This window comes from Neopelma chrysocephalum, unplaced genomic scaffold (assembly GCF_003984885.1).
Source record: "Neopelma chrysocephalum unplaced genomic scaffold, ASM398488v2 Primary Assembly neopelma1_75, whole genome shotgun sequence".
Lineage (NCBI taxonomy): Eukaryota > Metazoa > Chordata > Aves > Passeriformes > Pipridae > Neopelma > Neopelma chrysocephalum.
This window is the reverse complement of record NW_020897736.1, coordinates 2,016,545-2,041,608: the sequence shown is the minus strand read 5'-3', so window position 1 is coordinate 2,041,608 and position 25,064 is coordinate 2,016,545. Positions and strand designations below refer to the sequence as shown.

The following is a 25,064-nucleotide window of genomic DNA, read 5'->3' as shown; positions in this document are numbered from 1 at the left end:
TGCTAAAAATCTATTAGTCAGTGTCCATAAGTTAAAGGCATATCATATATTAAAGACACATGAAAGAATATTGCTGGAGAGGCAGGAAAAAATCTAATAGGACATGTATAAATGGTGCTAAGGTAGTAATGAAATGACCTGAGCTATTAAAAATTCTAGACTAGAGCTAATCTTAAAACCATAACCAAGACACCAATCACTGAATTTTTTCATATTTACCATAATGATGTTGTTTACTATGCATAATTATAAACAACCTCTCTTTCAATGAATGACTGTTTCAAATTTATGTTTCTGAAATCTTTAATTTGCTTTCCTAACATCTGGGGGGAATCTTATCTGCAAATACTTAAGCAGAATTTACATTGGGTAAACATTGGCATTTTCCATCATGCTCTAGGAGCATTTATTAGCTTTATGCAGGATCAGTTGTTACACTTTCATTCATAGAACAGCACGGGTCAGAGGTGAGCTTTACTAGTGGAAGACTCTATATAAAGTGTCTCCATTGGCAGGAGAAAGGTGTATTAACTAGTTGCATTTATTTTGGTGCACTTCTGTTTACTATTAAACACACAATTAAAGAAAATCAATAAAAAGTAGGATACCATGAGAAATGTTTTTCTTTTCTAGCCCTGATTATTTCTTTCTGTCTGAGGGTGAGGCACAGGTAATCAGAAGCAGGGCGTATTTTTTAGTTTTCATATTTATCTTACCATTCTCACTACTAATAAATAATGAAGATTTAAGCTGCAGTTCTATATTACATCTTCTTCAATTGAAGGGGATATAGAAGCAAAGTTATTTCTGGAAACTGAAACCTGTTGGTACAGAAAGACTGATGAAAAATTAGTCCAATGTAAGTTGGATGAACCTTTTTTCTCTGAAATCCTGTTATTCAGAACTATGTCTTGCTGAATTGCCAAGTAACTACACTAATAATTATATTATTTGAAGTAACTATGATAAAAGATGTGAGCATGGAATTACAGTAGGATTCTGTTTGTCTGAGACAAACATGTAGGTGTCATGCCAGGAGTTGGTTACTGTAAAATATTGCTTTCTTTTTTTTAAAAAAAGGCTTTGTCTTAACAGTCCACCTTTCCTCTGAGTGTTACTCAACTGAGATTTCACTGTAGGCAGTCATGCTCCTGCAGGTTCCTCGGGGCTGCTCACTTCCCTGGATGATTGTTTATTTTAGCATAATGCCTGAGAGCTGTGGTCATGCACAAATATCTCACTGACACTCTGTGTGAAAGCAATCACAGCCTCAGCTTAAAATATCAAACACAAAATGAGATAGCAGAAAGGAGGACACGAAACCACCATCAGCAGAATGTGCAATATTTGTTTCAAGTGCAGGATCCTGGAGGGAATCGTGCTGAGGCATTCAACTACCTGGCCTTATCAACTGAGGGAAAATGTGTCTCATGTGTAATTGAAACTTTTATTTAGCTTTGCAAAACACTTTTTTTGCAAAACGGTTTGCAAAACACTTTTGGCTGATGTCCTGGCAGACAATAAGATCATGTTGACATAAAAATGCGCTGTAGTGAGTCTATTTCCTTAATTTTCAATGTGATTACAGGGGCCCCAGATGATATTCAGCGCAGCCAAAGATCTTGGACAACTGTCAAAACTCAAGGTAATGGAGCCAGATGAAACTGTGAATGGCTTGAGCTAATGAAAAAAAATAGATGGATAATTAGTGATTGTGAGGCCAAACTTCAGACCTCGTTCTTATTTACTGTAATAAGATTGAATATGGCAGTAACTACTCAAAGGTGAATAATGGTTTTACAGTTTCATCAAAACCCAATTATGAATAAATGACTGATTACTTACATGGTAAGTGATCACTAGATGGGTCAAGAAGATATCATTCCCATATTGCATAACAGGCTTTAAAAGTATTAAACATCACCAAAAAAAAAAAATATGAGATCTTTATGTTACCTCCTGGAACCAGTTCTAAAAAGCTCTAAGGTGAGAAAGCTATTAATTTTCTTTCTGTGCACTAATTATGGTGTGCATTGAAACATAGTATTTACCTCTGCAATAAACTCTTCAGCAGTACAGGACTGGAGTCCATCTGATGGAGAGCTGAGACGTTTGATACTGATGGCAGTAGTTTGCCAACCAATTTTGCCATCAGGACTTCAGATTTGTGCAGATATGTGATAACTGATGCTTCTGTGAATAATTGGTTTGCTAGAAGAGTTAAAATGTTACATAAGTAAGTTACTGGTGGTTACATTAGACAAAGATTTCACAGGAGTGCATCACTTTATGACTCTTTAACATATTCTGATAGGAGACCCTTCTTTTAAAAAAAACATGCAGCATTAACAAAGATTAGTTAAACTCTCAGGTTTATTAATAAGATTAATAATTTTTGTATCATCTAATTATTTGAACTTAAATTTTAACCTTTCCCCTACTCCCTAGAACAGAGAAATAACACATCCTAGGAATATAAATAAAGCTATGCAGATACTTAGTATTAAACAGTATTTTCCCCTGCAGTCCATGTTTTCAAGAAACAACATGATTGCTCTAAGTTATAACTTGTTGTAAAAGAAATCTGAAGTTGAATTAATGCCTCTTAATCATACGTCCTTGGAGGGCATTTGGCAGATTTTTTTTTTGTATATTTGTTTTTCCAAGACCAAGCCACAACAGTTTCCTTTCAAAACCAATTGCAGTCTTCACTTGCTTTGCAGGACCACGTGATTCGAGAGGAAGCCAAAAGCCTGACCCTGAGGCAATGTGCAATAATGGAAGTAGCACTGGTTACTATAAAGGTACAGCTTTATGTGTTTTTCTGTTCTGTGCTGGAATGACCAAGAACATGACTGAGAGGTTTTTTTTATTAAAAAAAAAAACCTGGAGACTTTCATGCAGTCTTCACAGATTGAGTTTCTGAAGTCAAAAGAAGCCATTAAGGAATATCATTTAATGTACTTATCAGTGTTTTTCACATTGGCCTGGATCATTACCTGGTGTAACTTAAAAGCAATCAGTTACTAGAATAACAGCGTGGTTTTGTGTCTGCTGTGAAGAGACAGCACATCAGGAAGGTAAGGAGACAGCTACTAAGTATAATAAAGTTGAAGATATAAATACGAGGAAATACTTAGGATCAAGTCTTGTGCAACAAAATAGAGTCTCAAAAGACAAGAAAAAAGCCTCAGAGAGGGCTGCCCAATTGCATTTTTTTGATTTGCAGTGGAATTGGCATTTCTTTCAGAAAGAAAAATAATCTTTGGGGATTACTAATGTTGTGGAAACATAAATGGAACAAAATGTTGAAGCACTGAATGCTCCCAAATTAAGCCATGTGAAGTCTTCTGTTCAGTATGTGAATCTATTTTCCGTTGAAGGAGTTCGTTCTAAACACATAAAAGTTGGGAAAAAATCTAAACTGTAACCTTGCCTGAGTTTCCAGCACTTAAAGAGACAGAGATGGGTATTGATCATTTTACTAAAGAAAAAGTCCAGAGATGGAGGGAATGGTTAAATAGGGGAAACCCTTTATTAACTCAATATTCTTATCTCTGTGTGCTACATAACTGAGCTAAATAATGCTTTCTGAGACACCTATTTTCAAATTGTAAGGCAATGACATGACATTATAACTGCTTACTGTACTTGGAGCCTGATATGGCAAAATCTTTGCTTTCCAAAATACCAAGCAAATAGCCTTGACCATGCAGAAATAGAGCTTACACTGGTAGAAAGTGAAGAAAGACAAACTTTGTGAGTTACCTCAAGAAAAAAAGACTGCTCTGTTGATTTAGGAATGCAGTTTATAAGTTTAATGATCAAAATATAGAATTTTTTTGTAATGCTAAGTAAATATGGTTCGTTTAAAAGCAAGAAAACAAGGCTGCCCAAACAAGAGCAGAAGAATGGTAAAAATGGCATAATGTATGTGTTCAGAAATTAAGTACACGATTATGGTAAGGAAAGGGTTTGCAGGGAGGAGTATCTCTGTACTTGCAGACTTTTTTATTTTTCCTTTCATTTAATTTACTGAGAAATAATTATCATTTAATAGTTGATGGTGTAATTAAGGCTTCAAAGAATATAAAACAAAGGAATAATTTTTTTGTCTTAAATATATATAGCATATAATGAGGTTTTATATTATGTAAAAAGAACTGTAGCAAAATACATATATATATAATTTTTTTATCTTAATTTGCAATTTATTGTTAGGAGAAGTGGCTTTCTGGCCTCAGTTATCTCAAACTGAGATTCTCTCTGCTGTCTCATTATCTCAGCCCAGAGAATATGTATATTGATAATATTGTCCTAGTTTCCATTGTACACCCAGAGGCTCTCTGCAGAGTGACACCCACACCCAAAAGGGCTTGTGTGACATTTGTCAAGTTTTGGCTGAGGCTGCAGTGGCTCCTGCATTGATTTCCATACACTTGACATCTGCCCCTTTCATTTGTCACCGAGCCCTTCAAACCTCTTGTGTCACCTACAAACCTCAAAACTCCTCAGGCAGGAGCACAAGGAGCAGGTGAACTATTTTGGGGTTTCCATCTCTCAGGAGCAGGATATCAGCCATCCAGCTGAATCTGTAAAACCCTGTTTACTCATTATTTTTCTATATTTGGTTCCGTACAATAATGATTTGTTCACGTTACTGGTTTTGCTTGCAAAATTTACCATTTATGGGCAAAAGCAAAGCAGTGTAAAAAACTCAGGAAGATAAGGGTCAGGTGTCCTTGTTTCTTTAATTACCTGTTAGATTTCAAGTAGCTTTTAGCCATTTGCAGCTGCTGATAACATTTTATTGGGAGACAGAACTTAAAAAAAACACAGTAATTGTCACAATAGCAAGAAATATTAACAGATTTTAACACTTGCTTATAAATTGATTATAGTCCTTAGTGAAATCATGACTACACTTTTAAGCAATTAAGACAGGAGAGATTTCATTGGAATATATAGTATGAAATAATTTGCTTGGAAAGATATAAATTTTATGTAAGTATGCAATGATGAGAAGATAGAGGTGATTTAGTCAGACCATTTAAGCTGACACTAAGTGCCCCCACAGTGATAGAGCAATATAAAACTTTGCAGCCTGATGATCTCAAATCCCGTTTTGCTGCTACAGATATTTTTTTCCCTATGACGACCGGCAGCCTTCAACACAGAAATGTAAATAACAACTGTTATGAAACGTACATTTATGTTTCATCTCCTGCAAAATGTTGAGAATCAAGGTGGAATGTGTACACCAAATACAAAGGGACTGTAGGTCTGCACTGTCCACATAAGTTTAGGATATAGCATTTAGTGGATATATATGTATCTGGAGAGTGTATATTGTATATATTCCTCTGGCAACACTCCAAAAAGGGAACCAGAAGATTCTACTGACAGTCCCCAGCACTCCCTGTACAGAGTGGACCATGTCATCAAGTAGTCACAGTGTGTTCCTGAAAAACATTGTTTGTTTTTACTAATTAGCCATTAATGGGAGCTTTATTGATCTTGAGACCTAGAGCTGTAACGTAGATTGCAAAATGCTTTGCAAGGTGTTTGAACAAAATGAGTGCATGTAGCACATTTATCTTTTCATTGGAGTTTAAGTGCATTAATTCATCAATGACTGTCTCGCCTGAAATTTTAGGAGAAATTTTTCATTGAGGTAGGAAGAAGAGAAGAATCTGTTTTAAGTTTTCTGAAGTCAGCTTTGGGACTGAAAAGGGAATATAATATGTTTTTATATTCAGTTTACATATATTTTATATATATCGTTTACATAGCCAGCATGGCATCAAAGTGGTAAAAGTGGTTTTGTTCCAAATCTAGTAGATCAGTAGTCATTTTCTCTTTTAGGTACTTCTGCTAGTATCTATCTATATATATATATGTGGGACAGCAAAAGGGGCAGGGCTGTCTTGCCAGGCCTTGCTGCCCAGCTGGCAGTGATCTCTACACCAGTGCAGCTGCTTGCAGAGGGAAGAACTGCCCCATCTTAGGTTTGCAGGTGTATTGGTTTCCTGCTGCATCATTGCCAGCAGCACACAAAGGGAGCTGTGGGTGCAGCTGCTCTGCCCCAAAGGAATCCTCTTCTGAAGGACAAAATTTACTCACTGCCTTCCAGGGTATTCCACCAATGAGCTCCTTTTCTCTTCCATCCTCTCCCTTTCACAGCCCAGGAAACCCTAATGTGGTCCCTCAAGGATGACACACGTTTTCTGCATATCTATAGTGAAACAGGTCAAAATTTGAATTGGAAAAGATAATCAACATGGAAATTTCCGTGGAATTTCTAATAATTTGCCATAGTCATAATTTCAGACAGAATTACAATGCAATGCCAATCCAAAACTTCACACTCAATGTTCTTCTCTTTTAAAGTTTTCTAAAAATTCCCCTTTCCCTCAAAAGCAACATATTCTTTATTTGTTCTTGTAAATATGCCTTGATTTGAAAGTTTGATGTTTGGGGTTTTTTTTAGATAAAGAATTTAAACTGATTCCACTCTCTGGAACAACACTTATTTTTTTTACCCTGGGAGAGAAGCTCTGTAGCAGAGATGATGACAGTTGTCTCAAATGCTATAATCATAAATCCAGCTACATATGCCCGCTGTTATTTCTAAAAGTTCATTTAAGAATTTTACTTAAAATTGTACATCTGCAACTGAGGACTTTCTCAGATAACTTTCCTCTATGAACAACCATATTTGCTTTTCATTTTAGCAATACTTCCATGCTGGAGGGAGTGGGCTGAAAAAGAATTTCCTGGAAAAGAGCCCAGACCTACAGTCCCTCAAATACGCTCTGAGCCTTTACACACAAACTACTGACGCCTTGATAAAGAAGTTTATAAACACTCAGACTTCTCAAAGTAAGTGATCTATAAGGGATATAAAAAGTACATCATATTATATTTTAAGTGTTTTAAATGATTGATTGCCAGTCTTGTTCTCCACACACTGTTGTATTTTAGAGGTTATTGTCACAAGTGGTGGTGTTTTCCCACATCTGATGCTGTTGTCAATCGATGGAGCTTTTCTGAGGGCAGTTCCTTTAGTGACTTGTCACTGCCCAGGGAGCACAGGTCCCAGAGCTCTGGGTGAACACTGAACATCAGGGTTATTTGTAGGAGCATTTCACACTCACCCAGGGTTGTGGAGGCCATTCCAAAGTGCTCGTTATAACTGCAGAAACAGTAAATTCATCGAGCACATTGGCAGCTCTAGATAACTGCTGAGCTGGAGGATATTAATTACTAATCACAGATAACTGCACAAGGTTAAAACCCTTAGGAGGTTTCCTTTTGTGATTAAGAACAATAAATTATAAGCAACATGTCCTTAATGTAGCACACTGATTCCACGTTACAGAATCCACATTTCTCCCTCTAGCAGTTCATCAGTGGATTCAAAAGGATTAGAAGGTTTCTATAGGTTAAAATACACCATTATTTTCCCTGTCTAGATTTTTTTCTCTTTGTGCATTTCAGAATTCAGATTCAAAGCCACTCTGCTAAAAATAGCACATATTTTTTTTTATGCCTGCTATTCAAAATTCAAATTTTTGATACTTTCCCAAGAGTAAACCAAGGGAGGGAACATGCAAGAGTGTGATATTAGATACACTTTGAATCTGGACATCAGTAACACTGAAGCCACTTCTTCCTGCTTGAGAATTTTGGTGTAGGGCACCAAAAAAATTGAAGTACAAAGTTCTCTTCATTTAAAATACACATGCAATTCATTAATGGTTTATTTCAGGACAGGACTTTCTGTGGTTTCAAAAAGAGGACAAGAGTTCATGGTTATACTTTAAGGCAAAGAGTCCTTCTATTTTCAAAAGTAGGTCTTATGGATCTAGGACAGTACATTCAGGAACTGCTTTTACATAGCTAATGTGCACTATATTCTAAGCTGAATGTTTTCTTTATTCTAGAAACTGCAAATTTTTGCACAATAGTAATCTTCACTAGATTTCTTTTGAAGGAAATGGGCATTTGTAAAAATGGCCTGTCTGCCACTTAGAGTATTTGGGAAAGAATACAATTTGCTGATCTATAATAAATTAGGAATACAATTTGCTGATCTATAATAAATCACCCTGCTCATAAGAATCAGAAGAGTTTTAATTTGACAGTTAAGCTGGAAATTAGTTGCTTTTACTTCATAAGTACAGGATGTTACTCACAGTATAAAAGCCATGAAACATTAGTTTTGCAGCTTGCCCCAAGATTAATCCCAAGGAATGATTTCCTAAGCCATTTCCGTATTAAACTGAGCAAATCTTTGTTAATAATTCATATATTACAAGTGAGAAAATTGCTGTAAAATTCTAATATGTAGAGAATATATTCTTTTTTCCCCCTTTCAAAAAAAAAAAAGAAAGAAAGAGATTAACAATATGGATTTAGGCGGAAAATTATCACTTACTAGTATATTTTGCTTTTCTTTATACCTTTATAATCTATATACCTTGATACCTTTATTGTAACTTCAGGAGCAAAAAATCATCTAGGCTGTAGCCATAAGTAGAGATCTTTTATAAATCCTGAACAGCAAAATTGAATTTTCTGATTTTCATTGTGATTTCAGCCTGAGGTCTGTGTTCATTTCTGTGCACACATTAGCAGGCCTCTGTTTGCACACCAGTATTGTCAGAAATGTAGCCACTGGGAATGAAGTTAAGGAAAAGTGACTCATAGCTTTTCATTATCCTTTAATGTCTAATTTAAAAGAATTAAATCCTCATCTATTATGACCTCCAGCCTCACAGCTGTAGCTGTATCATTGGCATTTAGTTCAAATGACCCTCTTTACAAAGCAGAAACTTTCTTTGGAGTATAACTGGGTTTAAATTTGCCCTCATATTTGTACAGATTTCCAATCCATAATCAATAGAGAGTTGGATGTAATTAAACTCAAAGCAATGGAAAAAAAGGAATATTTTAAATAAAAAGAAATAATAGCTATGACTAGAAAAAAGTGGATGCTAGTTTTTCCTCTAATGACTACTGGAATCAGACAACAATCAGCCTTACTCTTAACCACAGGTGAAAATACCTTTTTGCTTACCATGATGAAGCTGTACTTTTTCTAAGAAAATTATTTAATTGTTGTGAGAAGGGGGAGTTAACGTTACACCCACACAAAGTGTAAGGTTGGACTCTATGATCTTGGGGGTCTTTTCCAACCTTAATGATTGTAGGATAATTACTCTGTAAAAGTGTATGTTATGGCCCTTGATACATCCTATATTCATGTAGATGTGGGATCAAGTTCAGTAGGAATAACCACATTATCCAAGAATATGATTTGCACCATTTCTGAAGAAGAATGGCTGCTTGAACCAGCATTTTCACTCCCAGCCTTTGTGCCTACACATTCCTAAAGAACTTCTTGGCAACAAAGCAATTTGCATAGACAATATTAATGAAACCATTCCTAACTTTTAAAATGATGATTTAGGGATTCATAGTTTTTCCTGAGGCAATTTAACTACACTAAATATTTGAAAGCTGAACTCTTACTGCCTTTTTAAATACATCATGAGACTACATCATTATGGACATATGCTTTAAAAGCAAGTTATCACACAGACAGGAATGAGCAAATTAACTTCTGTAATCTTACTCTGATGACTTTTCCTCTTCAAAGCACCACCACAGACTGTTTTCAAAGCAGACAAGTGTTTGAATAAGTAAATGACAATGCTGAGCACATAAGCCAGCAGTAACTGTTTCAGTAACTAAAAATATTGCTTGTTTTTTGCTTTTCTTTTTTCTCCATATAATGATTTGTCATGGCTGAAGATCTTTTTCGATTGTAACAATTCTTTGCTGCAGAAAGTTGTAAATTTAATGCTCATGCAGCACTGTGAAAACAAATCTGTAACCACACTATGAGAATTATTTATTAGACAACACTTTTCTGTTATCTTTAAAGTTCATACAGACAGTACAGGTACCAGATTAACACACTTAGTGACAGCATAAGTTCTGTCACATGCTATCATATTAAAAACCTAGATTTCTGCCTGGCACAAAAAGAGAGAGAGGTTTCTCTTCAATTGCATCCCTACTGCTATCCCAGATCTGCCACACACTTTCAACTTGTTTGTTTGGAAATTACACACTGCAGAAACTCTGATCTTTACAGATTTAAACACTGGTATCGATAGGGGGAATTTCATCTATAATTGTCCCTTAGTATAAAAATTTCCAGAAAAATAAGCAAAACCTGCTAGCACTTGTCCTATTGTGATACCAACCCACACACGGCAAACACGCAGAGCAGCAGTGCATTCTCTTTTGCAAATAAATTATCAGTACTTTTTGGTAGGAAAACTTTTGTAATAGTACATACTATGAATCATAAACTGCTAATGAATTTCATTCTACCTACCTGAGTTTCACATTTAACATTAATCAGGAGGCAGTCAGGTGATTCTGCAGTGCCTGTTGTAAGTGCATTCTTCTGGATCAGTGTTTTCTTCTTATTCAACCATACACTGGTGTTAATGTTGCCAAGAACCAGTTCATGGAGCAGGTCACTTTTGGAGCCTTTAAAATGGACATTGATATACACCTCAAGGATTTTTAAAAACCTGAAGGCAGTTTAGTGAAGAGAACTGCATTTCAAAGCCTGAGTGCTCAGTATTTAACATGCTTTGTGGTCATTGATACCTCTGCAAAGAGCATATAAAACACAGCCAAGTGAGGATCTTGTGGCACCAGGACACCATTACCAAGTATATCACCTGAGGTCCAGATCTCAAACTGATCTTCTTTCCTCTGGACTTCTGTCAGCTGTAAATTGTCACTATTAGATTGAACACTAATAATAACAAACATTAGCTCATACTGTAAAAGTGGATGTTTTTTTTCCTCTAAATTCAGCTGCAGGATAATATGCTTGCATAAATTCAGTCTATAATATGGATTGTTTTCAAAATCTTTTGTAACCAAACAATTGTTTTTGCACACAGCACTTTGTGCCAAGAATGAATCAGCTGTAAAATAGCAGCACCCTGCCAAGCCTGACCTGTAAAACCCAGCTTGGTTGCAGGAACTTGGGGGTTCAGTGCTGGATAGCCAGAACACACCATGGCTGGGTAACAGGGGGAAAGCAGCCAGCAAACCAGCCCAGAACATCAGGGAAAGCTCCAAGCTTTCTGCAAATGACCATATATTTTGTATATTGATGTATTTATTCAAGTTATCAACCTACAACAGCTCTAGACAAAATGGTTGAATTTCAGTTCAGGCAGGATAAGCTAATTTTAAGTAAATTTGAGATAAATTCAATGGCATTCTCACAGTGAAGGCAAAACTATAAAAACCAAAGGGCAAACTCTTACTGTATTTCTGTATTTCGGAAGAGGGAACAGACTCAGAATGCTGAAGTAAAACTACATCTATAGCTACTGTCCTATTGTATAAACTTTCCTACAGTGTGGTGTATTTGCCTCACCATTACTCAAAGCTGAGATCAGAACTGCAGAAGCTTCTCTAAAATAATTCCTAAAAAACCAGAGAGGCAGTCACCTTTTTGTTGAATTAACAACTTCATCTCCTAAACTACTTCATTTGAAGACTATCAAAATTAAAATGAGATTTATGCCTGTAGTTACAGAAGTGCCTTAAATCTTCAGAAATTTCATAAACTCTGTGTTGTGAATATTAGATTTGATTAGCATCAACTCTAATAACACTTGAACAAATATTATTTTAGCTTTAGCAATGTACATGAAAAGACAGCACCTCAAACACTGTGTCCTGAATTAGTTCTCATTTATTAGCACTAATTTCTCCAAAGTAAGTATCACTGTTGCATCAAAAATGGTTACTTATTGGAAATAGAGAAATATTTTTTCTTATAAATTTACAGCAGCTTAGCTTAGTTTTATAAACCTCATTAGAGAATGCTACTGTTATTGTAAGATAAACGACAGTAATAGGTAGTGGCAGGACTGCAATGTATTTTTTAGCTTGACTTTAAATTGTTTGTATTACTTAAGCAGAAAAATCAATATTCATCTCACAGCACAGAGCTCATACTGCAATTCCTACTTGTGTGTTTACAAGGCTGCAGATGCTCTCACATCAGCTGGTCTGTATCAGATTTCTTCATTCTTATGACAGACAACTGAAAGGCAAAAGGGGAAGATGCATCTGAAAACAGGAAAATGTAATAAGCATATTTACCTAATGAGATTGAGTATCTCTAACAGGAGCTCCACACTCATCTTGTGAAGGAGGGAAGGAAGGTACACAAACCAAACTGAAGAGAAATTCTTTGCAACTGCCAAGTCAAAATTCATTTCTGTGTTCCTTTGCAACCTGTAATGGTACAAGGCAAAGCAGAACCTCAATATCTTTTTAAATATATGGAATCACATTAAAATAATAAACTGGTACTTAACTATAGTTTAGGCAAGCAGACAGATGACATCAGTGTATAGAAAATAAAAATAGTTTAGCAGCTCTTATAAGTGTAAAAAGAAAGATTTGTTTCTGCTTTTGCTTGTCAAAACTGTTTTACAATTAACTGTCATGTTTTGAAAGCTATACTTGTATTCTATCAGGAAATTCAAGTCCTGCAGTTCTCTCATAACCTATACTTCAGAGGGAATTTAACTCAAGAAATAATCCCTGCTTCATCCACTGTAGTTTCAAATTGAGGTCAGAATTGTGTGTTACACAACCTTATTTCATGAAAGAAAAAAACCAGACCTGCATTATGAGCTGCAGGAATCGGTGCACAATTGCAAGCAATGTATAGGAACAAACAGCAGGAAATACAACAATCAAGAAACTCGTGGAATTACAACCAGTAGAAATATTCTAGTGTATGCTGATAGCAAAATAAATGCATTCAGAATAGTGGCAGAAAAACAAATAATTTAAAGTTCACATATAGAAAACCAGACTGTTGGTAAAGCAGAAGATCTTTACAAAATATTCACCTACGAGGCTGTTACATTAGGAAATGTCTGGTTGTTCCTTAAATGACACAGTAAAGCATTTAAATTAGAAACAAGCTGTATATCGGTTCCCTCTAAGTCTTCAAGAAAATAAACACAAGCTACAGATTGTGTGAATTATATGTCATCAATTTTTAAAAATAACTTCTTATTAGTATCAGTGGAGCATTCAATACATACATAAACCTCTTAAGAGGTCTGTATGTTGCCTGGTTAAAATGCTGGACAGAACACACACATATACATATACATGGAGGGATGATGCCAGTTGGATACACTCCTCCCAGATGAAAGCTGCCTCATCTGTTTCTTACCACATGGACAGAGCAGCAGCTCCAGATAAGGGAAGGTCACGATGGAGCTGTTCAATTCCAGCCCTCGCTGTGTAAAACATGGCAGAGATGGAGGGAAAGGCCTTAACTGGGTTTCCACTCTGACACTCAAACCAGTACTTTCTACTAACACTGTAATATTCTGCTTTTATATTATGCTCTCTGAATGCCTCAAATCGCTCCGTCTGACAGCACAGAAATTCCAGGAGGAGAGAATGTATTTTGCTGGTGTGGCTCTGTACAGTTGTACAGAGAGGCTCACAGATGCTGCCGAATCCCGTCAGCCTTAATTCCGTCACACCAAGTGATCCGTGAGAGAAATTACTTCCGTTTTCTAATCAAATACAAACCTTCTAAATCTTTTCAATCTTTTCATGGCAGCCTGGGGAATAAATGGTTGCTGGAGTCAGCCTTCAAGAAACTGGACTTGGTTCTCAGAATCCCCCAAAACAAACAGTTATCAACCACTTATACAGCAACCTTTTAAAGCAAAGCACATGTTGCAGTTTGTGTGGTTATCATGATAAAATCAGGTTTCCCTCATGCTTTGCTTTTCTCTTAACATTTCAGCTTTAACTTACTCTTTGTATTAAATGGAAGTGTTAAAAATGCACTCAAGATTTTCCTCTAAATCACAGAGTCTCAGGATCCTGTGAAAAACAACTCGATGAGTCACTCCAATCTTTTATCTTCTAATAAATTAGCAGATGAACGCCAGACAAATATATGTATTTTATTGGCATCATCAATCAAAAGATGACAGATGCTTGTCTGAATTAAAGTGCTCATTTCATGGCTTGTGTAATTCCTGGAGCATTGGGCACTGTGGAAGCTTGAATATTTGTTCAGCTTTTTCATTCTTACACCCTGTATGGAAAATAAGGTCAAAGCACAGGTCCAGTGTTTAAATAAACAGCTTTATGCTGAAGCAGCTAGTGAGCAAATGGGGTAGGGTAGGGTTACCACAGGCAACATTGCCAGGTCAGCTGGTTTTGCTGCCTGGCTTACAATGCTCAGTGAGCTTTTCCAAGTCTTGGGTAATAAAATCATGTCATGCATGATGATTTGTTTGCAGGTAGTTGTTTTCCTTCAGAGCTAGATTTCTAATTCTCAGAGAGGTAAAGAATGTCTTGAAATCCTGAACCCTAAAAGCTGGAGTAAAAAAAAAAAAAGGAAACAAATGTAAACCTCCACAGATTTAGAAACTTAATACAATCATACAAACTGTTCCAGACCCTTTGACTACTTTGGGGCAAAAATACTGCTGGTCACCACTTGCAATGACTTTATGAGAGCCTGGATGAGGAGAAAGCCAAGAAACTACCAAAGTCTAGGAAGAAGACAGTCTTTAAAAGAACATCCAGCCCCAGAACTATAAAATACAAGAAACTCTAGACATTAGAAGGAGGTAGTGTAGATATACACAGAGAGACTTGGTCAACTAAGTTTAAAGTAAAGGGAAAGGCTGAAAAAAATCAGTAAGAATTAAACACCTTCGTTTAGTGTGGAAGTTGGGGAAATCAGAGAGCTCAAATAAATAGTGCAGAAAAGAACAATGTGAGTAGCCTAACATCGATTATAGATCCATGCCAGCTGGAAGGAGAGAAATACCAACATGGTAATCTTGGCAAATTATAAAATTTCAAGATCAAAAAAAGAAAAAAATCCCAATTTTTTTTATAATCTCATCTTACATTATTATTATATAAGCACTGATTAGTTCAGTAAAAAAACACATTAGTATTTAAAGTCAGATGGGTGCTTGGTAAATATTAGATTCCTTTGCTCTTTAATGAAGCACTTATTTTCCATACAGTAAATTATTTAATTCATGTGTACCTTCTCAACCTAGGGCTCATTTTAGCCCTTCAATAATTGTAAGGAACCATGAATCTATGGAAAATGAAAAGATAATTGTGTGAAGAAAAAGGAATATAGTAAATTTAAGTAAAGGACTTCTGACAATGTATTTTTACGTATTCAATAACTTCGGACATTTCATGCTTTTCTTTAAAAGCAAGTAATAGATTATTACATTGTAATAAACACAGATAGAATAAAAGCCTTTCAAATACTAATAGGAGCTCTGGTTTCAAGCACCTGAGACCAGACACTGGTCTCTTTTGGATGCTGTGTCAACTGCTTAATAGGTTCCAGCTTCCAGAAATGGAATCAATTCCTTCCTCAGACATATGTAACTCCTTGCATTAGAAGAGGGATACAGAACATTTCTGACTTCTCTGGGACCTGAGCTGAGAAAGACCATGAATCTCAGTCTACACTGGGTTTTGGACACATGTTGCTGGTTTGGGTGACAAAGCTCAACCTTTATTTTTCTACTGAATTTCCACAAGTCTCCAGTTTTGACTATGCCTCCTTGTCCCATACACCTACTCTCTCTCTTATACATACACTGACAACTTAACCATACACTTAAGGCTCAACAGATCTATAAACTTGACAGAAGGTAGAGGAAAAAACAATCGACTTCATTAACTGATAAGATTTGGGGTTTTTTAGTAAAAGAGAACTTTTGAATAAAACACGATTTCCCAAACAAATCCTATAAGCTTTATGAATGCAATGCAAGCTTGGGGAAAGGCTCAGAGAGACAATGGTTGTCTGCATATTGCCCTCATAAACATTTGGGAAGAAAAGTGCATTTTTTAAAATATGGCTGTACAGTTAGAATTGTCCTTGCAAGCACCAATAAACAAGAATGGGCACTGCATAGACCACAAACATTTTATCAATTAATGCTTCTGGAGTACAGCATTAAGAAAAAAAAATTAAAAGAAAAAAGACAAGGAAAAGGAATTAAATCTGTGTTATTGAAAGTTGTAATTGTTATTGGATGAAAAATAAAATAATATGTCTGTAGGTGAAGAATGACAAAAACACTCCATTATTCTTCTCTTTTGCTACTAGATAACTTTGCAGCAGAAAAAGAATTCTTGTTTTGCAAGCATATCCTTAACATTTCTCTCACTCTCCAAAACACACAATTTGCTACTGTCTTTTATAATTTACATTGTGAGAAACAGACTCTTAAATAAAGCCTCCTCCAGATTTAAGGATTTTATGTGAGCCTACCAACAGGAAGATGAATATCAAAAGATCTGAAAGCTGTTTCAAATGAAGGAATTGCTATCATAAGATAATACATGAGGCAGATGATGTTCCATATCATGAAATGATACATTAGTAATTATGTACAAGCTCTGCTCTCTTAACTATTCACAGCAGCATAACTGTGGTGTTTGGAGAGTCAGAGCTGAGACCTGTGAACAGCACAATCATTACCTCAGCTCCTCAGGTTCATTTTGTCACTCTCATTGAGGTTGGTGCTGCATACCAATGCTCCCTGTAGCCTCCAAACCTAACTACTCTTAATATTTTCCATTATTTTTTTAAGAACTCATGAAAGCATCCCAGTTTCCATGCCTCAACTTCCAGAATAGCTGAAAAGTACTTTCCACCAGATGTACTGCTTCTGCTGTGTCAAGGCCTGAAATTCTCTTCTCAAATTTTGTGCTAGTTCATCCTCTGTGAATCCCATTTATTTCTGCTGGGGTCTTTTATCATGCAAAGCTAGAAGTTATTTTCCAAAGTACTCCTCATTTGAAAACTTCTTGCTGCTAAAGGATCAAGGAGGACAAAGGAACCCTTCCAAAGCAATGTACTTTTGTGCACAATCACAGGTTGATTCACTAGGATTCTCTTGCATTTAGCAGGAATATCATCCTAGAAAATACAGGGAGATTCTGTTTTATTTTTACAAAATATACATGACCCATTTTTCCCCTTGCATTTTCTGCTGTTTTCTCTACCAGAGTCCACAACAGTCCACAAGTTCACACTTCTCCAAAGGTACCTACAAAGGAATAGAAGGCAGGGGAATTTGTTTCTCTGTGCATATGTAGCAAATATGATTATCAAGACTAAGAAACAGTTGGCTTGGTCCTTGGTCCATAATACCTGTCTTCTGTCAAAATCATTAAGGCTTTATCAGCCATCACTTTGATGACATTCCAGGTGCTAAATAAGGAGGAATTAAAGCCTGACTTTTTGGACTTTTTGTTCCCTGAGGAGCAAGCATCTTTGGCTAGAGGAGATTTTTTTCCTTTACAGTTTGTTTGCTGCAAAAGAATGACTGCACTTAAAATGCAGCTGATGGCTTTAAGAAGCACCTATGAGAGGATGCTGTATTTTGAATCACATGAATAGCCTAACAAATAAATGGTAAAACAGAGATCAGAGTGCAAGCAGCAATAGTTCAACATGCATAAGGTTTTCAAAGGAGAATCGTTTATAAGTTTGTTAATCTCTGAATGAGTTATATTACAGCACTAAAGGAAGAAAAGTGCAGTCATTCTCTGCAGTGCAGGGCTAGATGTTTACTGTCAGTTAAATTGGCTTATTAGATGTGGTAGGATAAATGGACCTTTCTATAGTGCAACCAGAATCACTAATTCCTGCTGTGACTTTACAAAAACTGGTAGCAAGAAAGAAAACAAAACCCAGCAGAAATAGGCAGATCAGAGACTTTAAATTAAATGCCACAGTTCTTGAACATCAAGAAGAGATGCCCTAAGCAAATATTGGATGTCCTAAAATTGTATCTCTAGTTTGCTCTGCAGGTCAGAAAGAGAGAGAAAGATGGGTGGAGTGGTCACTGAAAGAAACCAAGTTTATATTCTGGACTCCACTAGAAATTGTCTCTGCTGGCTGAGACATTCTGCTGCAGGAGGTTTCCTCAGCAATACTGAATGTAGGATTATTTTAATGTCAGCTGCTTTCAGTATAAAACCATGGGATGTTTTGTACAGATTTCTTTATAACCCTGTCGAGCAGAACTGTGCACACAGGGCTAATCCCACCCTATATTTGTGGTGCTGCTTAGAGCAGTGTTGTGAATTATGGTCTACCAGGAAAAGAAATGGGAGATCAGTTAGAAGACCTTTGCAAGAATATACTTTGCATAAGTTAATAAAAAAGTCGGAGAAACAGAACAAGCCTTATCTTACAGATTCAGTGATTTTTGTTTTGGTAAAATCATACATGGCATTAGAGGTTAACACAGCACACTCCACTATCACCATCATCCACAGGCTGCTGCCTAAGCTATCTAATAAAAATGCTAATTGTTTTCTTTTACAACACTCCTGATTTCTCCTGACCGGGGTTTGGGTTGGGGTTTTTTTAAGCTAGAGGCTAAAACAAGTAATTTGCCCTGGCTGATATTTTCAGTGATATTCAGGATCAGCCCAACTCACCTTCCACTGCACTCGGAAGTAAATTATTATTAATTGTGATTGAGACAGAGTTCAAGAACTTCTCATCATTCTCTCAGCACATTCAGTTTATCCCACACATTCAGTGTCCCTAAGATTTAAGTGTTACAGATTCCTAGTTCTTTTCTCCTGTCCAACTTGGCGTTGAGAGCTTTTTAATCAGAACAAAAGATTAAAAACTGAAGAGTTACAGTATGTTCAACTCAAACTTCAGAGCTGAAGGAAGGCTATCCATGGAATAAAAAGCATTACTCATAAAAATGTTCACCACCACAAAAAGAACCCATTAAGTTTGAATTCCATGAATTATGTAACAATTTGAAAAGGTGGGATTTTGCAAGACAGACTAATGCACCAGGACCTCCAGTCTCTATTCTCTTTGATTTACTCTACAGCATCACAAAGCCAACAAGAATACCCTATAGATAAATATGTATTATGTATAGTATTGGAGTTCTACCCTGCCTTCTGAATTATAGGTGTTGTCTTCACTTAATCCACAAAAATGTAAGGGAAGGCTTTTTCACACAAGTCAGCACCGTGGGTTAAATGTAACTCCATTAAAAACATGCTACTCACAGATCCATGGCCTAAGGACACTGTTTGCAAGAGAAAAGAAAATCAGAGTTAAATTTATGACCTTGACCAAAGAGAGTTCCCTTTCTCTTCCCAAATAAAAGTAAATTTTACTGTAGTTGGGTAATGCTTTTGTTTACCCTTCTAAATAAAGCCATTCTACTAATTTTGTTTAGCTTTTCTAGTCCATTTGATTCCTAAATTTTTATATAAGTTCTTAAAAAAATTATATATTATTTATTGTGAGCAAGATGAAGAATGGTTCACCATCTTAGAGATTCTGTATAGTGCAACTTTAAGTAATTATGCAAATACAAAAGTAACCTTAAGTGTTGTCATAGAAACTAAACTGCTTGTCATTAAAAATCTGATATCTAAATTGCTTTTTTCCATGTCAGTAGTGGTCCAAACCCTCTGCCTGTTACTGAAATACTTCTAACAGCAACATTTGTACAGGTACCTTGCAATTCAGAAGTGGCACCTATAACTGCATTAAGATATTGACACTGTATATTTTTGCTAAAACACTGTTGACTATGTTCCAAAAGTGCATTTATTACAATTCCAAGCCAAACTCACCTGAAAGCTGGAAAATGCAGAAAAATGTTCAAGGTTCTGAGCATGTTAAATGACTACTGAATTTCCACATTTTGATATATCAGGAAAAAAAAACAACTTGCTGTCTGAAGCAGTAACACTTGGGGTAAGAGTATTTAATTGGCCTTGCAATGTTCATCCAGTGTAGACAATGTAATTACAGATCACTCCAACACAATGAATAAACAGCACTGTGGAACTCCTTTCTAGGAAACCACTGATGAGGAAATCCAGGGGGAAAAAAAACGAACTATGCATGATAAAGGAACAAAAAATATTCGAGTATAAACTAATTTGGGGGGGGAAATCATTTCCCCCTTTATTATTACATAAGACACTCTTCTCCCTACTGTTTCCTTAATTCCTGTATGAACTGCTGGAAAGCTTCTAAAGGTATGTTTGATTCTCCTCACATGTAGATTGACGGGGAACCAGTGGTAAAGGAATTTCTGTATAAACAGAAGGCAGATAGAACCATTCCTCTGCTACCCACAGAGATAGTAGTGTTATAAAGGAGCAGAAATTTGCTTTAGTCTGTGGTTCACAGAGATTACGCTGAGGTGCAAGTGCAGCTCACAGAATTCAGCATTGAGAGTCATCCAAGCAAAGAACAAGCAAACACATCCAATTTGGTTTATGTTGTACTGTTCTAATCTGATATATTAAGGGACTTTTCAATACATACTGAGAATCCTTTTAAAGAATCATTCTGTGCAAGTTGACTTAGAACCTCTGTTGGCGCTCGAAAGCAAAAATTTTAAAAATTAAAGTTTCTGGCTCCTCTGCCATCCCTTCAACCTTCCTCTTTTTTTATTTAAGCCTCTCTGTCTGTGCTACTGCAGAACTTTAATTCTTTGCTGAGACATAACCCCCAGCAAAGGATTCATCAATAACAATACAGAAGTAACTTTCCAAATGCATACTATCAATAAGATTTTTGGGGTGCACATGGAAACAAAGTTTGATAAAACTTTTGCATTTCAAGATACAAACGCATCTGATGACAACAAAAATGGAAAGTTCCAGATGAACAGGATATTTTATTTTATTTACACAGACATTTGCAATTGCCAGGTACTTTTGTGGCAAAATCACTTATGAACCTGTAACTGATTCACACCTAAATGTAAAACATGTCAGAAATATCTAAGTGTTTCTGACAGAAAACACCACTCAACTTTCACTACTTCTCTTGAAGCCAGATGTGCTAACCTATTAATTATTGTTTCAGCTCAAACTGCTAATAATTCCGTGGGTGAGATATCTATACAGGTGGATGTCTCCACACATCCTGGAACTGGGGAGCATAAAGTCACTGTAAAAGGTAAGTTTCCAGCAGCTACCTTTAAAAAGAAAGCAACAACAAAGAGCAAACTCCCCAAGCACTACATACTAAGTAAAGCATACCAATAATAAAATAACAAATGTTAAGTATTACAGTACTCTTGAAGCTGTGAGTATGCTTCAGGTGATTAGGAATGTACTTTTTCCTTGCTCAACATCAGCAGAAGTGCAGATTATGCACTTAAGTACTGTCTGTGCTTCTCTGTATAGACAGTTAAAATTTAAGTTATAAAGCTGGAGCTATAAAGTCAAATGTGTCAAAATATCCTCTATATTGCTTGCATATCATTTAACTCTCTAAAATCTGCAGCAAAGCTGGGTGGTGAATGACTGCACTAAGCGTTAAGAATTTGCCTTTTTAACAAAATGTCTTTGTTCTGAATTTCAGAGAAAAACCCCATATCATTGTGATTAGTATAAGCTGATTTTTTAATTGAAGGTAGCAGGCAAAAAAAAAAAAAAAAAAAGCTGTAAATGTAAAGGATTTCTAAAACATATGTTTATGTTTGATACTGTTGAGCCCAAAAGTAGTCAGATGTCTTTACTTGGCAGCAAACAGGCAAAGCTCCTCCTGGGCTTGCCAGGTATTGGTATCCTATAGGAAAGCTCTCAGGTCACCTCTTGTTGGCTATACAAAGTCATGCAGGGTAATTAGTTGGAACTCTTCCAATGGAATTTTATTTAACTTTGTTTCTTTTATTTGTGTATAGTTGTGGCAATTAATAACCTAAACTGGCAAACAACAGCCATGTTCCGGCCGTTTGTGGAAGTTTGCATGTTGGGTCCTAAACTAAGTGACAAGAAAAGAAAACACGGAACCAAGACGAAGAGCAACACCTGGTCACCAAAATACAATGAAACTTTTCAATTGTAAGTCTCTTCTGTCTGCTAACTGCATATTTTGTGCAAATTTTTGCTGTTAAATCAGTAAGAACATAAAAAACCCATCCTAAGGTTGCTATACACATCAAAATCCATAGATATAGACACCATTTTAAAATTATTTACTAATTTGTATCTTAGTTTTATATGAGAATGAATGGCAGCCACTAAGCTCTCAGTCTTGAAAAAGCTGGTTAAAATGTATAATTCATTTCCCTACAGAGGAATAACTGTTTTTATACCTCAGAACCCATTGGCCTCAGTAGTTATTTGGACTGAAGCATTGATTATTACTGCTACATATCTGGGGCTTTATGACTGCAGGGCTTTCTAAATATGTAAAGGGTTGCACATTGTTAACAGTACTGTTTATCTAATGCTGTTGTAATTTAATCCTTAAAACTGTTAGAAACTTTCACCTAACCTGGGTTTTAAATCTAGTACTTCTCACAGCACTTCTCAATGTTTCCTCCTCCTCCCCTTTTATAAGTGAGACCAATTTATTTTCATCCTCTTATCCTTCAGCCCTGACTGGGAATGAGTTCAGTCGCTGTGTCTGACCACAAAGCTACTTTTGTTGTTTGTTGCCAGTGATTTTCTTTATTTTTTTTGCAGTGGATTTAAAGTTGTAGAACTAGTTGAATATTTTATGTACTTTCTAGGGAAAGGTAACTGCCTATTTCAGACATTGAGCAAATTCTCTGTTCCTGTTCAGGTCAGTGGGAACAGAAGCTACATCACCAGTAGCATCTGAAAAGTTAACTGTGTGGGAAGTTTAAAACTAAATTATATTTGTTGCAACAAAATAGAACTACAAAATTAAACTACCACCGTCACTTTAATTTTTCCAAGATTCCTAGAGTGAATTCATTCCTTGGGAGAACTAAACTGAACTCCTTGTTCTAAATTAACCTTTTTTAATCCACACAGCACGCTGAGTAACGAAGATAAGCCAGGAGCCTACGAACTTCACCTGTCAGTGAAAGATTATTGCTTTGCTCGGGAGGACCGGATCATAGGAATGACAGTGATCCAGCTGCAGAACATCGCCGAGAAAGGAAGCTGTGCCTCCTGGTACCCCCTGCTGAGAAACATCTCTGTAGACGAGACTGGGCTCACCATTCTCAGGATACTTTCTCAGAGGAACAATGACGAAGTCGCTAAAGAGTTTGTAAGGCTTAAAACAGAAACAAGATCCGCTGAAGAAACAGCCTAAAATCCCCAAGTAATGCAAGATTGTCACCGCCAGAACATAGATACAATGCTGTTGTCTGAATAGTGCATGCATGTGCAAATCTGTGGGAATGTTTAACTAACTATGTTTTCAGTGTTTGCCAGTACTTATGTACTATATTTGCAAGGTATGTCAAGGAGCTGTATATCTTTTATACATATTTTGGTCTTTGGTAAAGTAATCGTTCCAATGAAGTGCCAAAACTAAGAGTAAATGTTTCATCATATCTTTTGAAATGTTGATTTCGCCTCACCACAATTCCTTTCTTTTTTAACATTTATTAATAAATAATTAGCTTTTTTAATTGATTCATAGATTGTCTCTGTTAAATTACTGTGTTGCTTATTCTAAATTAAGTTACCTCCTTTACCATTATTTTAAAAATGAGGTACCTAGTTTTCTTCAAACTGTCATTTTATGCAAGCCTCATTTTAGGTGTCTTACTGATAACTTTTTCTATCATTACTACAGATGCAGTTACTTATAGAAAGTGTTTGTAATTTTATAATTACCAATATAAAGTAATGATTTTTGCATAAAAACTGAAAAAGGATGGAAATATTTTATGCTAATCTCTTTTCCAACCTTTCATAAATATCACTGTGAAGAAATGCTGTTTAAGCAGGTCCTCAAGAAGCTGTGCTTACCAGAGTTTGTTACTGATGTTTGATATCTTGAGATAACTTTGTTCTTCAAAACTGCCATGGTAATATCATATTTGTATTAAAAGAGTAAGTCAGTATCTGTAGAACAGACTGCTGTACAGTACAGTATATGTGCTTTTAAAAAGTCATTTTTTAAATGATATGGTACTGTACAAGGGTTGGTAGCTTGGGATATGTAACGTTGGTTTGTGGTTTGTTTCTAGAAATTGTTTATGAAAAGAAAAGATGCTGTGAGCATTTTCACTCAGAGTTATAACGTTGCTTTACATACTTAGCTGTAACATCAGTTAAGTGCTTTATTTCTTTAATTTTTTTTTAGAAATGTTCAACAGTTTGTACTTATGCAACATTACTATGTATTGCACTAAAGCAAACTCTGTGTCCTGTAAATATATTTAGTGAGGAATTGTACAATAAAGTATGCAGAAACTGCTTTCTAGTTTTGTCATTTGATATTATTTATGTAACTATTGGGTTTATCTGCATGTGAAGCCCATGCAGTGGGCTTACTATATAACTTTATAATATATTAAAGTTATATTTGCACTGTCTAGCATCTGGCTGTTTTATAAGTGTAAGATTTGACATTTCAGTGTCCTAAAAAAATACAATAAATTAGGTAGATATATATATATATAATATAATGTGCAATAATACACATAATGTTCTGTAATGATACACATTTGTCACTGGTTTTGGTCACAAGTGTTTCTAGTTACACAGGTTGGGGTTTTCAGCTTTGTTTAGAGGGAAGAAATAACTAAGAGGAAGGGAGGACATGTAGCTGGAATGTTGATGCCAGTCTTCTAAAAATCTAGTGCATGACTCCACACAGGTCAACCAGATTCTTTCCGGGAGACCCTTTTGGGAGATATTTAGATGAGATTTTAAGGATCTCTTTCAATACCCTCAATCCTCTTGCTTGAATAGTAAAAGGTAGATTTGTCATAAGTATATTTGGACATTTAGAGAAGATCTGCACAGCCTTTAGAGAGTTACCAACGCTCCACTAAGATCATATCAGGGTGGGCTGGACCCAAGTTATCTTATTAGTGCATATCCTGCTGACAGGCTTTGCAGAACATGTGATGGCAGAGGGACATCTTGATGGGGACATTTTTTAACTCACAACTGAACAAAGCCACTTT

General features: G+C 36.0%; 1 protein-coding gene across 2 annotated transcripts in view; it reads left to right on the top strand.

The window, feature by feature from the left end:
- Positions 1-24,349, top strand: part of UNC13C (unc-13 homolog C) — a 136,546-nt gene extending 112,197 nt beyond the window's left edge. For both annotated transcript variants that reach the window (XM_027688299.1, XM_027688300.1), the window contains 6 exons: positions 1,589-1,645; positions 2,724-2,804; positions 6,735-6,882; positions 21,023-21,115; positions 21,846-22,005; positions 22,948-24,349. In XM_027688299.1, the coding sequence (XP_027544100.1) occupies positions 1,589-1,645; positions 2,724-2,804; positions 6,735-6,882; positions 21,023-21,115; positions 21,846-22,005; positions 22,948-23,233 (825 nt within the window). In that variant the 3' untranslated portion in view covers positions 23,234-24,349. The remainder of the gene's footprint in view (positions 1-1,588; positions 1,646-2,723; positions 2,805-6,734; positions 6,883-21,022; positions 21,116-21,845; positions 22,006-22,947) is intronic.
- The last annotated feature ends 715 nt before the right edge of the window (positions 24,350-25,064 follow it).